The sequence below is a fragment of the Mesoplodon bidens genome (assembly GCF_964165515.1).
Source record: "Mesoplodon bidens genome assembly, chromosome: 11".
In the NCBI taxonomy this organism is placed as follows: domain Eukaryota; kingdom Metazoa; phylum Chordata; class Mammalia; order Artiodactyla; family Ziphiidae; genus Mesoplodon; species Mesoplodon bidens.
In genome coordinates this window covers 82,044,488-82,057,466 of record NC_138167.1, presented here as the reverse complement: position 1 = coordinate 82,057,466, position 12,979 = coordinate 82,044,488, and the positions used below count along the sequence as shown (strand labels likewise).

Here is a 12,979-nt window from a genome sequence, read left to right as displayed (position 1 = left end):
AGTAACTGGAGGAGGTAGTCAGGGTATAGAGAGTTTTTGGTTTTTAAAATGGAGGTGAAGACAGCATGGCTGTGTGCTGATGGGAATGTCTCTGTAGAAAGGGAACACTTTTTTTTTTTTTTTTTTTTTTTTGTACGCGGGCCTCTCACTGTTGTGGCCTCTCCCCTTGCGGAGCACAGGCTCCGGATGCACAGGCTCAGCGGCCATGGCTCACGGGCCCAGCCGCTCCGCGGCATGTGGGATCTTCCCGGACCGGGGCACGAACTTGTGTCCCCTGCATCGGCAGGCGGACTCTCAACCACTGCGCCACCAGGGAAGCCCGGGAACACTTTTTTAAATTGAAGTATAGGTGATTTACAATTTTGTGTTAATTTCTGCTGTACAGCAAAATGATTGTTATACATATGTATATATATACATTCTTTTTCATATTCTTTTGCATTATGGTTTATCATAGGATACTGAATTTAGTTCTCTGTGCTATACAATAGGACTTTGTTGTTTATCCATTCCATATATAATAGTTTATGTCTGCTAACCCCAAACTCCCAGTGCGTCCCTCCCCCACCTTCTCCCCTTGGTGAACCACACGTCTGTTCTCTGTGTCTGTGAGTCTGTTTCTGTTTCATAGATAAGTTCATTTGTGTCATACTTTAGATTCCACATGTAAGTGATATCATATGGTATTTTTTAGAAAGGGAACACTTACGATGTAGGAGAGAATGGCTGAGTACAGCAGTGAGGACAGGGCTGATGGCCTAAGTGGTGGCACCAGCCTTAGGAAGCAGGAGGGAAGGCAGGGCAGTGAGGCAGATGCTTGGAGAGGTGGGAGAGGTGGAGCTGTGAGGTCTGTGGACACTACTCAGACTGCTTCAGTGTTCTCATTTAAGTATAGGAAGCAAGGTTACTAGCTGGGAGGGGCATTGGGGAGAGTTGGAATTTAAAAACAAGAAGAGCATGAAATGGTTGTCGAGGAGACAGCAAGAGTGAACGGACTGGGAAAATGTAGGATGATGACCAGGTGGCACTGAGGTTTGGTCAGGAACTTAAAGTGGTGCCACTTAGCATGATTGCCAAGGAAGTGTGCGTGCAAGGGAGGGGACCAGGAAGTTGAGGGAGTCCTCAAGGTGGGGATTCTCATGATTGACACAGATTCTAAGTTGGGAAGGGGTTTGCTTATCCTCCCGTCCTTCCCCTTTTTCCCATCCTGCGAGCTCTAATTCACTCGAGCTAAAGCAGAGCGGCCAGCATGCATGGCTGATGAGCTTTTTCAGTTGCTCCATTTTGATAAGGTGTCCCCTCCTCGCTGTCGGCACTGGGTTCACTCTGTGTGTGTGGCAGGGCTGGCCTCATGGGGCAGGTAACCAACTGGTGGGAAATAGCAGGAGCACTGTGGACCTGCTGGCATCGTTGTGACGCCTCTCTCAATGGACCTGCCAATTATGTTCCCTCATGTCTAGCCCCAAATTCCTTCATCCTGCACCAAATGAGGACTGCAGAAGGAGACTGAAGCTAATAATATCTGAAAACAGTATTTTACTACTTTGTCTTTTTCTTAAATTTTTTTTAGGCACTTGATGATTTAATAAACAAAGGCTTGCCTCTAATTCTGGTTACAGTCGGTCAGCAACATCTCTTAAATAAGTTTGCCTTTGTTAAAGCATACTTTTTAGCAAATGTGGCTGCAACAATAAATTGTGTCCCAGAACATATAATGAAACCAGCCTGCCATGGACTTATTGATGAGAAAAACAGACCAAACCTCCCAAACTTGAAAGGTAATCTTTTGTTCTATTTTTTTTTGCTTATTTCTCTTTCTATTCCCTTTCCCCACCTATTCCCCACTCTACCCCCAATAATCCGTATAAACATTCTAGTAGATATTCTTTCATGGTTTTCTCTGAGCTCACTTAATGACACACATATGTGCTTATGTCTAGGTACCTGCCTATCCATATCCACCAATATATCTGCATATTTGTCCACTTTTTTACAGTTGACCCTTGAACAACACAGGTTTGAATTGCACAGGTCCGCTTATACACCAATAGTTTTCCATAGTGAATATTACAGTACCGCACAATCTGTGGTTGGTTGAATCTGCAGATGCTGAACTGTGGATACAGAGGACCATCTATACCAAGCACCAACTATAAATTATACATGGATTTTCACCTGCATGGAGGGTCAGTGTCCCTAACCCCCATGTTGATCAAGGGTCAGCTGCACATACAAAATAGGATTTGTCATTTATTTAAGAAATTATGTATTTTACATTTTTCTGCCTCTTGCATTTCTTCTGTAAAAAACTTTGCTAAGCCACTTCAAGTCAGCTGCTTTGCTTTGGTCCCCTAAACTGGCTGTGTGGTGTTTTATGCTGTGAACAGCCCATGGTTTATTCAGCCATTCCCCTGTTGTGCATTCACTTTGTTTCTAGGGAACAGTGCGGAAGCACTACATATCCATACTGTAGTGTATATTTCTATAGGATAAGATACCCATGGATGGGACTTATGGCCCATATATACATATAAAACTATATACATATTTTTCAAATGAATTAATGTTGCCTTAAAAATAGTTTTTTTGTTGTTTTTTTGTTGTTTTTTTTTTACCACTAATTATGATGTGAACTGTGGGTTTTTCATAGATGTCCTTTATCAGCTAGAAGAATTTCTCTTCTATTCCTAGGTTGTTGAGTGATTTTATCATGAAAAGGTGTTGGATTTTATTAAATGCTTTTCCTGTGTCTATTAAGATGATTATATGGTTTTTGTTTTTTATTCTATCTGTAGGCATGTATTATATTAGTTGATTTTTGAGTGTTTAACCAACCTTGCTTTCTTGGGATAAATCCCACTTGGTCATGGTGTATAATTCTTTTTATATGTTGCTGGATTGTTTGCTAGGATTTTGTTGAAGATTTTTGCATCCATATTCATAACACGTATTGTGTATTTTTCTTATGGTGTCTTTGTCTAGTTTTGGTATCAGAATAATATTGGCCTCTGTTTTAAAGTGTAAGTTTTATTATTATTCAGGTGTGGTGAGGCCAACAGATCAGGAGATGGCTGCCATTGAAAACAGAGTTTGTTATTTACAGCTCCCAAGAGGGGGGGCATGCTACAACATGGGAGGACCACACGGGTGGGGGTCACGCAGGAGGCAGAGAGAGCAGGAGAAAGAGGTGGATCAACCTCTTGCCAGGATTTCTCATGTTCTGGTACTCATCCTAGCATTCCTCCATTTGTATCCTTGCCTGTCTCTCACTTTCCCTTAGGGGAGAAGACCTAGTCCCAGATCTTTCTTCTGGGCCCTCCCTCATACTCAGCTGACCCTCTAGCTCCAGAGTCTCCTAATTTAGGAGAAGAGCCAGGCAAATTGAAGTTGGAAGAAGGAAGGAAGTCAGGTGTGTTCAGTTCCATGTTATTCTGGACTCCCTCTTCCACTTGACAAACTTAGTCTCTTTAGGTGGGTAATTTGTGCATGAATTCCTAGTCGAATAATGACTTGTAGGTTTTCTCCCTCCTGTAGTCTAGAAGCCAGGCTTACTACAGCAGGCAAAGTTTGTGATCTAATTCTGTCAATGCTCCCTTGCTCAGAATGAGGGCCAGCTTTGGATTGTGGGTAGGAATTTTGAGATATTTGAGGATTGTAGTTTGAGCTGTTCCAAATGGTCTCACTGTCTGCTCTTAGAGTGAGGGGCATGAACTGACACTTCCAAGGAGGTCTTGGAGCAAATCAGCAGAACTGACACTTCCAAGGAGATCTTATCAAGATATTATAAATATCTGGAAAACCCCAAATATTGGATTGGCCAAAAACTTCGTTCGGGTTTTTCCTAACAGCTTAAGAAAAACCTGAACGAACTTTCTGGCCGACCCAATTCTTTGAGGACCTTAAGGGGTCCTGGGATCCCAGGTGAGGAACCACTATTTTATATCAGTAGCCGATAACTTGAATGGCATCACCAAGCACCGAAAAGATCCTTTCAGAATTTAAGAATCAGCCTCACTCTTCTAATGTCTGATATTTAGGGACCATTTGATATAGCACTGTGTTTCTAATTATCATTGTGGTTGTGTTTTAAACATTAAATTTCCCAACTAATGGTGAGTTTTGTAAATTAGAATTAATATTTAAGCTAACCACAGATATCCTTAGTTCTTCCAAAATGTTGTGTCTTATAGAGGTGTGTTTAAAGGATGAGGGAGGCTTACTTTGTCAGCTTACAAAAATGAAAGAGGACTTCGCACTTAGCACACTAAAGGTAAGTTTAAAAAAATTTTTCAAATCATAGTGAAACCATTACCAGAAAGCCCACTGTTAGGCCCTGGACAGGTCAACTTTCAGGACTGTGCTTACTCACGTAGTTTTTCTTGCCTAAGCATGGGTTGGGGCCAGGGATGGCGTCTACTCCCCATGAGAAAAGCAGATGCCGAGAGGTGTCAGACTTTGACCTTTTAACTCGATTAAGTTGCCATGGGAAATAAGATTTATTATCTGATGGGATTGGAGCATTCCATGCCCTGTTTGGTGTTTCCTACTAATAATAGTGATAACAACAGGAACCACAGCAGTGCCACTTATTCAGTGCTTATGATGTGACAGGCACTTTGCGTGATTATTTAATTCTCACAACCCTGTGATGTACATATTAATCATTTTTGAACTGTATTGTGCTGAACCATGAATAAACTGAGGCTTAGACAGTAAGAAATTCACTAATGCCGTACAACTAATAAAATACAGATCACGTTCTTAACCATTCTACTAAATTACCCTAGTCCTTATATAGTATTTACTGCTCTATACAAACAAAGTTTTAGAGGCCTGTTCCTTGAAAGATTGGTTGGTCCCTTTCTTTTTTGCTATGTTGCTATTTAGTATTGCTATTGCTATTTAGTATTGATTGTCAACTGTAAAATCTCATTATCTTTACATTACCAGTTAGGTGACCGTAGTTTAATTTGAAATACAGTTGATCCTCATCATTATTCACAGATTCAGTATTTGCTCACTTGCTTATCTGCTAAAATTTAATTGTAACTCCCAAATCAATACTCTTTGCTCTTTGGTGGTCATTTGGGGACAGGCACAGAGCATAGCAAACTTTGAGTTGCCTGATATGCACATTCCCAGCTGAGCTGAACAAGGCAATGCTGACTTTTTCTTTCCACGTTCATACTATAAACAAGTGTCCTTTTCATTTATTGCCAAGCTTTTTGCATTTTTGTGGGGTCTTTTGTTTTGTTGATCTTTTCACTATTTGAAATGGCCCCTAATGCATAGTGCTGAAGAGCTGTCTAGTGATCCTAAGTGCAACGAGTCTGTGATGTGCCTTTTGGAGAAAATATGTGTGTTAGACAACTTCAATCAGGCATGAGTTGTAGAGTTATTGGCCGTGAGTTCAAGGGTAATGAATCTACACTGTATATTCAATAACGTGTCTTTAAACATAAACACACATTAAACAAGGTTATGTACTGATCAGCTGACAAAAATGGTGTGACCAGAGGCTCGTAGGAACCTATCCCTGTATTTCCCTAGTAGCAATGCTTCAGTATTAGCTGACTCAGTGTTTGCAGCAACTTTCTAGAACACAGCTACTATAAATAAGCAAGTATGGGCATCAGCTGTGCATGCAATAAAGGGTCACTGTCCTATACACTTACTCTTTTTTTTTTTTTTTTTTTTTTTTTTTTTTTTTACTTTTTATTTTATATTGGAGTATAGCCGATTAACAATGTTGTGATAGTTTCAGATGCACAGCAAAGGGACTCGGCTATACATATGCATGTACCCATTCTCCCCCAAACTCCCCTCCCATCCAGGCTGCCACATAACATTGAGCAGAGTCCCCTGTGCTATATAGTAGGTCCACTGGTTATCCATTTTTTTTTAAGTTTATTTATTCATTTTTTTAATTAGTTTCTGCTTTATAACAAAGTGAATCAGTCATACATATACATCTGTTCCCACATCCCTTCCCTCATGCATCTCCCTCCCTCCCACCCTCCCCATCCCACCCCTCCAGGCGGTCACAAAGCACCGAGCTGATCTCCCTGTGCTCTGCGGCTGCTTCCCACTATCTATCTACCTGACGTTTGGTAGTGTATATATGTCCATGCCTCTCTTTCGCCTTGTCACAGCCCACCCTTCCCCCTCCCCATATCCTCAAGTCCATTCTCAAGTAGGTCTGCGTCTTCATTCCCGTTTTGCCCCTAGGTTCTTCATGACATTTTTTTTTTAAATTCCGTATATATGTGTTAGCATACGGTATTTGTCTTTCTCTTTCTGACTAACTTCACTCTGTATGACAGACTCTAGGTCTATCCACCTCATTACAAATAGCTCAGTTTCGTTTCTTTTTATGGCTGAGTAATATTCCATTGTATATATGTGCCACATCTTCTTTATCCATTCATCCGATGATGGACACTTAGGTTGTTTCCAGCTCCGGGCTATTGTGAATAGAGCTGCAATGAACATTTTGGTACATGTCTCTTTTTGAATTATGGTTTTCTCAGGGTATATGCCCAGTAGTGGGATTGCTGGGTCATATGGTAGTTCTATTTGTAGTTTTTTAAGGAACCTCCATACCGTTCTCCATAGTGGCTGTACCAATTCACATTCCCACCAGCAGTGCAAGAGTGTTCCCTTTTCTCCACACCCTCTCCAGCATTTATTGTTTCTAGATTTCTCTTTTTTTTTTTTTTTAATTAGTTTCTGCTTTATAACAAAGTGAATCAGTCATACATATACATCTGTTCCCACATCCCTTCCCTCATGCATCTCCCTCCCTCCCACCCTTCCCATCCCACCCCTCCAGGCGGTCACAAAGCACCGAGCTGATCTCCCTGTGCTCTGCGGCTGCTTCCCACTATCTATCTACCTTACGTTTGGTAGTGTATATATGTCCATGCCTCTCTTTCGCTTTGTCACAGCTTACCCTTCCCCCTCCCCATATCCTCAAGTCCATTCTCAAGTAGGTCTGTGTCTTTATTCTCGTTTTGCCCCTAGGTTCTTCATGACATTTTTTTTTTAAATTCCGTATATATGTGTTAGCATACGGTATTTGTCTTTCTCTTTCTGACTAACTTCACTCTGTATGACAGACTCTAGGTCTATCCACCTCATTACAAATAGCTCAGTTTCGTTTCTTTTTATGGCTGAGTAATATTCCATTGTATATATGTGCCACATCTTCTTTATCCATTCATCCGATGATGGACACTTAGGTTGTTTCCAGCTCCGGGCTATTGTGAATAGAGCTGCAATGAACATTTTGGTACATGTCTCTTTTGGAATTATGGTTTTCTCAGGGTATATGCCCAGTAGTGGGATTGCTGGGTCATATGGTAGTTCTATTTGTAGTTTTTTAAGGAACCTCCATACCGTTCTCCATAGTGGCTGTACCAATTCACATTCCCACCAGCAGTGCAAGAGTGTTCCCTTTTCTCCACACCCTCTCCAGCATTTATTGTTTCTAGATTCCTTGATGATGGCCATTCTGACTGGTGTGAGATGATATCTCATTGTAGTTTTGATTTGCATTTCTCTAATGATTAATGATGTTGAGCATTCTTTCATGTGTTTGTTGGCAGTCTGTATATCTTCTTTGGAGAAATGCCTATTTAAGTCTTCTGCCCATTTTTGGATTGGGTTGTCTGTTTTTTTGCTATTGAGCTGCATGAGCTGTTTATAAATTTTGGAGATTAATCCTTTGTCAGTTGCTTCATTTGCAAATATTTTCTCCCATTCTGAGGGTTGTCTTTTGGTCTTCTTTATGGTTTCCTTTGCTGTGCAAAAGCTTTGAAGTTTCATTAGGTCCCATTTGTTTATCTTTGTTTTTATTTCCATTTCTCTAGGAGGTGGGTCCAAAAGGATCTTGCTGTGATTTATGTCATAGAGTGTTCTACCTATGTTTTCCTCTAAGAGTTTGATAGTTTCTGGCCTTACATTTAAGTCTTTAATCCATTTTGAGCTTATTTTTGTGTATGGTGCTAGGGAATGATCTAATCTCAAACTTTTACATGTCCCTGTCCAGTTTTCCCAGCACCACTTATTGAAGAGGCTGTCCTTTCTCCACTGTACATTCCTGCCTCCTTTATCAAAGATAAGTTGGCCGTATGTGCGTGGGTTTATCTCTGGGCTTTCTATCCTGATCCACTGATCTATCTTTCTGTTTTTATGCCAGTACCAGACTGTCTTAATTACTGTAGCTTTGTAGTATAGTCTGAAGTCAGGGAGCCTGATTCCTCCAGCTCCGCTTTTCGTTCTCAAGATTGCTTTAGCTATTCGGGGCCTTTTGTTTTTCCAAACAAATTTTGAAATTTTTTGTTCTAGTTCTGTGAAAAATGCCATTGGTAGTTTGATAGGGATTGCATTGAATCTGTAGATTGCTTTCGGTAGTAGAGTCATTTTCACAATATTGATTCTTCCAATCCAGGAGCATGGTATATCTCTCCATCTATTTGTATCATCTTTAATTTCTTTCATCAGTGTCTTATAGTTTTCTGCATACAGGTCTTTTGTCTCCTTAGGTAGGTTTATTCCTAGATATTTTATTCTTTTTGTTGCGATGGTAAATGGGAGTGTTTTCTTGATTTCATTTTCAGATTTTTCATCATTAGTGTATAGGAATGCCAGAGATTTCTGTACATTAATTTTATATCCTGCTACTTTACCAAATTCATTGATTAGCTCTAGTAGTTTTTCGGTAGCATCTTTAGGATTCTCTATGTATAGTATCATGTCATCTGCAAACAGTGACAGCTTTACTTCTTCTTTTCCAATTTGGATTCCTTTTATTTCCTTTTCTTCTCTGATTGCTGTGGCTAAAACTTCCAAAACTATGTTGAATAAGAGTGGTGAGAGTGGGCAGCCTTGTCTTGTTCCTGATCTTAGTGGAAATGGTTTCAGTTTTTCACCATTGAGGACAATGTTGGCTGTGGGTTTGTCATATATGGCCTTTATTATGTTGAGGAAAGATCCCTCTATACCTACTTTCTGCAGGGTTTTTATCATAAATGGGTGTTGAATTTTGTCGAAAGCTTTCTCTGCATCTATTGAGATGATCATATGGTTTTTCTCCTTCAACTTGTTAATATGGTGTATTACATTGATTGATTTGCGTATATTGAAGAATCCTTGCATTCCTGGGATAAACCCCACTTGATCATGGTGTATGATCCTTTTAATGTGCTGTTGGATTCTGTTTGCTAGTATTTTGTTGAGGATTTTTGCATCTATGTTCATCAGTGATATTGGCCTGTAGTTTTCTTTCTTTGTGACATCCTTGCCTGGTTTTGGTATCAAGGTGATGTCGGCCTCGTAGAATGAGTTTGGGAGTGTTCCTCCCTCTGCTATATTTTGGAAGAGTTTGAGAAGGATAGGTGTTAGCTCTTCTCTAAATGTTTGATAGAATTCACCTGTGAAGCCATCTGGTCCTGGGCTTTTGTTTGATGGAAGATTTTTAATCACAGTTTCAATTTCAGTGCTTGTGATTGGTCTATTCATATTTTCTATTTCTTCCTGAGTCAGTCTTGGCAGGTTGTGCATTTCTAAGAATGTGTCCATTTCTTCCAGGTTGTCCATTTTATTGGAATAGAGTTGCTTATAGTAATCTCTCATAATCTTTTGTATTTCTGCAGTGTCAGTTGTTACTTCTCCTTTTTCATTTCTAATTCTATTGATTTGAGTCTTCTCCCTTTTTTTCTTGATGAGTCTGGCTAATGGTTTGTCAATTTTGTTTATCTTCTCAAAGAACCAGCTTTTAGTTTGGTTGATCTTTGCTATCGTTTCCTTCATTTCTTTTTCATTTATTTCTGATCTGATCTTTATGATTTCTTTCCTTCTGCTAGCTTTGGGGTATTTTTGTTCTTCTTTCTCTAATTGCTTTAGGTGCAGGGTCAGGTTGTTTACTCGAAATGCTTCCTGTTTCTTAAGGTGGGATTGTATTGCTATAAACTTCCCCCTTAGAACTGCTTTTGCTGCGTCCCATAGGTTTTGGGTCGTCGTGTCTCCATTGTCATTTGTTTCTAGGTATTTTTTAATTTCCTCTTTGATTTCTTCAGTGATCACTTCGTTATTGAGTAGTGTATTGTTTAGCCTCCATGTGTTTGTATTTTTTACACATCTTTTCCTGTAATTGATGTCTAGTCTCATAGCATTGTGGTCGGAGAAGATACTTGATACAATTTCAATTTTCTTAAAATTACCGAGGCTTGATTTGTGACCCAAGATATGATCTATCCTGGAGAATGTTCCATGAGCACTTGAGAAAAATGTGTATTCTGTTGTTTTTGGATGGAATGTCCTATAAATATCAACTAAGTCCATCTCGTTTAATGTATCATTTAAAGCTTGTGTTTCCTTATTTATTTTCATTTTGGATGATCTGTCCATTGGTGAAAGTGGGGTGTTAAAGTCCCCTACTATGAGTGTGTTACTGTCGATTTCCCCTTTTATGGCTGTTAGTATTTGCCTTATGTATTGAGGTGCTCCTATGTTGGGTGCATAAATATTTACAATTGTTATATCTTCTTCTTGGATCGATCCCTTTATCGTTATGTAGTGTCCTTCCTTGTCTCTTCTAATAGTCTTTATTTTAAAGTCTATTTTGTCTGATATAAGAATTGCTACTCCAGCTTTCTTTTGATTTCCATTTGCATGGAATATCTTTTTCCATCCCTTTACTTTCAATCTGTATGTGTCTCTAGGTCTGAAGTGGGTCTCTTGTAGACAGCATATATATGGGTCTTGTTTTTGTATCCATTCAGCCACTCTGTGTCTTTTGGTGGGAGCATTTAGTCCATTTACATTTAAGGTAATTATTGATATGTATGTTCCTATTCCCATTTCCTTAATTGCTTTGGGTTCGTTATTGTAGGTATATTCCTTCTGTTGTGTTTCTTGCCTAGAGAAGTTCCTTTAGCATTTGTTGTAAAGCTGGTTTGGTGGTGCTGAACTCTCTCAGCTTTTGCTTGTCTGTAAAGGTTTTAATTTCTCCATCAAATCTGAATGAGATCCTTGCTGGGTAGAGTAATCTAGGTTGCAGGTTTCTCTCCTTCATCACTTTAATTATGTCCTGCCACTCCCTTCTGGCTTGTAGGGTTTCTGCTGAGAGATCAGCTGTTAACCTTATGGGGATTCCCTTGTGTGTTATTTGTTGTTTTTGCCTTGCTGCTTTTAATATGATTTCTTTGTGTTTAATTTTTGACAGTTTGATTAATATGTGTCTTGGTGTATTTCTCCTTGGATTTATTCTGTATGGGACTCTCTGTGCCTCCTGGACTTGATTAACTATTTCCTTTCCCAAATTAGGGAAGTTTTCAACTATAATCTCTTCAAATATTTTCTCAGTCCCTTTCTTTTTCTCTTCTTCTTCTGGAACCCCTATAATTCGAATGTTGGTGCGTTTAATGTTGTCCCAGAGATCTCTGAGACTCTCCTCTGTTCTTTTCATTCTTTTTTCTTTATTTTGCTCTGCATCAGTTATTTCCACTATTTTATCTTCCACCTCACTTATCCGTTCTTCTGCCTCAGTTATTCTGCTATTGATCCCATCTAGAGTATTTTTCATTTCATTTATTGTGTTTTTAATCGATGCTTGATTCATCTTTAGTTCTTCTAGGTCCTTGTTAACTGTTTCTTGCATGTTGTCTATTCTATTTCCAAGATTATGGATCATGGAAATAGAATCTTGGATCAGCTTTACTATCATTATTCTGAATTCTTTTTCAGGTAGACTGCCTATTACCTCTTCATTTGTTAGGTCTGGTAGGTGTTTATCTTGCTCCTTCACCTGCTGTGTGTTTTTCTGCCTTCTCATTTTGCTTATGTTACTGTGTTTGGGGTCTCCTTTTTGCCGGCTGCAGATTCGTAGTTCCCGTTGTTTTTGGTGTCTGACCCCAGTGGCTAAGGTTGTTTCAGTAGGTTGGGTAGGCTTCCTGGTGGGGGGGACTAATTCCTGTGCTCTGGTGGTTGAGGCTCGATCTTGTCTTTCTGGTGGACAGGTCCACGTCTGGTGGTGTGTTTTGGGGTGCCTATGGCCTTATTATGTTTTTAGGTAGCCTCTCTGCTAATGGGTGGGGTTGTGTTCCTGCCTTGCTAGTTGCTTGGCATAGGGTGACCTGCACTGTAGCTTGCTGGTCGTTGACTGAAGCTGGGTGCTGGTGTTGGGATGGAGATCTCTGGGAGATTTTCGCTGCTTGATATTATGTGGAGCTGGGAGGTCTGTTGTGGACCCGTGTCCTGAAGTTGGCTCTCCCACTTCAGAGGCACAGCACTGGCTCCTGGCTGCAGCACCAAGAGCCTTTCATCCACCCGGCTCAGAGTAACAGGGAGAAAAAGTAGAAAGAAAGAATTAGTAGAAGAAAGAAAGAGAGAGGGAAAGAAAGGAAGAAGGGAAGAAAGGAAGGAAGGAAGGAAGGAAGAAAGAAAGGAGGGAGGGAGGGAGGGAGGAAGGATGGAAAGAAAGGAGGGAGGGAGGGAGAAAGGAAAGGAAGAAAGACAGGAGGGAGGGAGGAAGGAAAGAAAAAGTAAGTGGAAAGAAGAAGGGTGGGAGGGAGGGAGGGAGGAAAGAAAAAGAAAGAAGGAAAGGAGGAGCAGAAGGAGGGAGGGAGGAAGGGAAGGTAGAAAAAAAAGAAAGAGCAGGTAAAGTAAAATAGAATAAAGTATGAAATATAGTAGCGTTATTAAAATTAAAAAGTAATTATTGAAAAAAAAACGGACAGATAGAACCCTGGGACATATGGTGGAAGCAAAGCTATACAGAGAGAATCTTACACAGAAGATTACACATACACATTCACAAAAAGAGAGCAGGGGGAAAAATCAAAAATCTTGCTCTCCAAGTCCACCTCCTCAATTTGGGATAATTCGTTGTAAAAAGAGGAAAAGGGCGAGAAGTCTGAAATCTTGCTCTCTAAGTCCACCTCCTTAATTTGGAATAATTCGTTGTAAAAAGAGGAAA

General features: G+C 40.0%; 1 protein-coding gene across 1 annotated transcript in view; it reads left to right on the top strand.

The window, feature by feature from the left end:
* CFAP54 (cilia and flagella associated protein 54) overlaps positions 1–12,979 on the top strand; it is a gene marked incomplete at its 5' end in the record, with an annotated part of 331,419 nt that overhangs the window by 202,480 nt on the left and 115,960 nt on the right. The window contains 2 exon segments of the mRNA XM_081249749.1: positions 1,571–1,778; positions 4,191–4,270. Coding sequence (XP_081105875.1) covers positions 1,571–1,778; positions 4,191–4,270 — 288 coding nt within the window.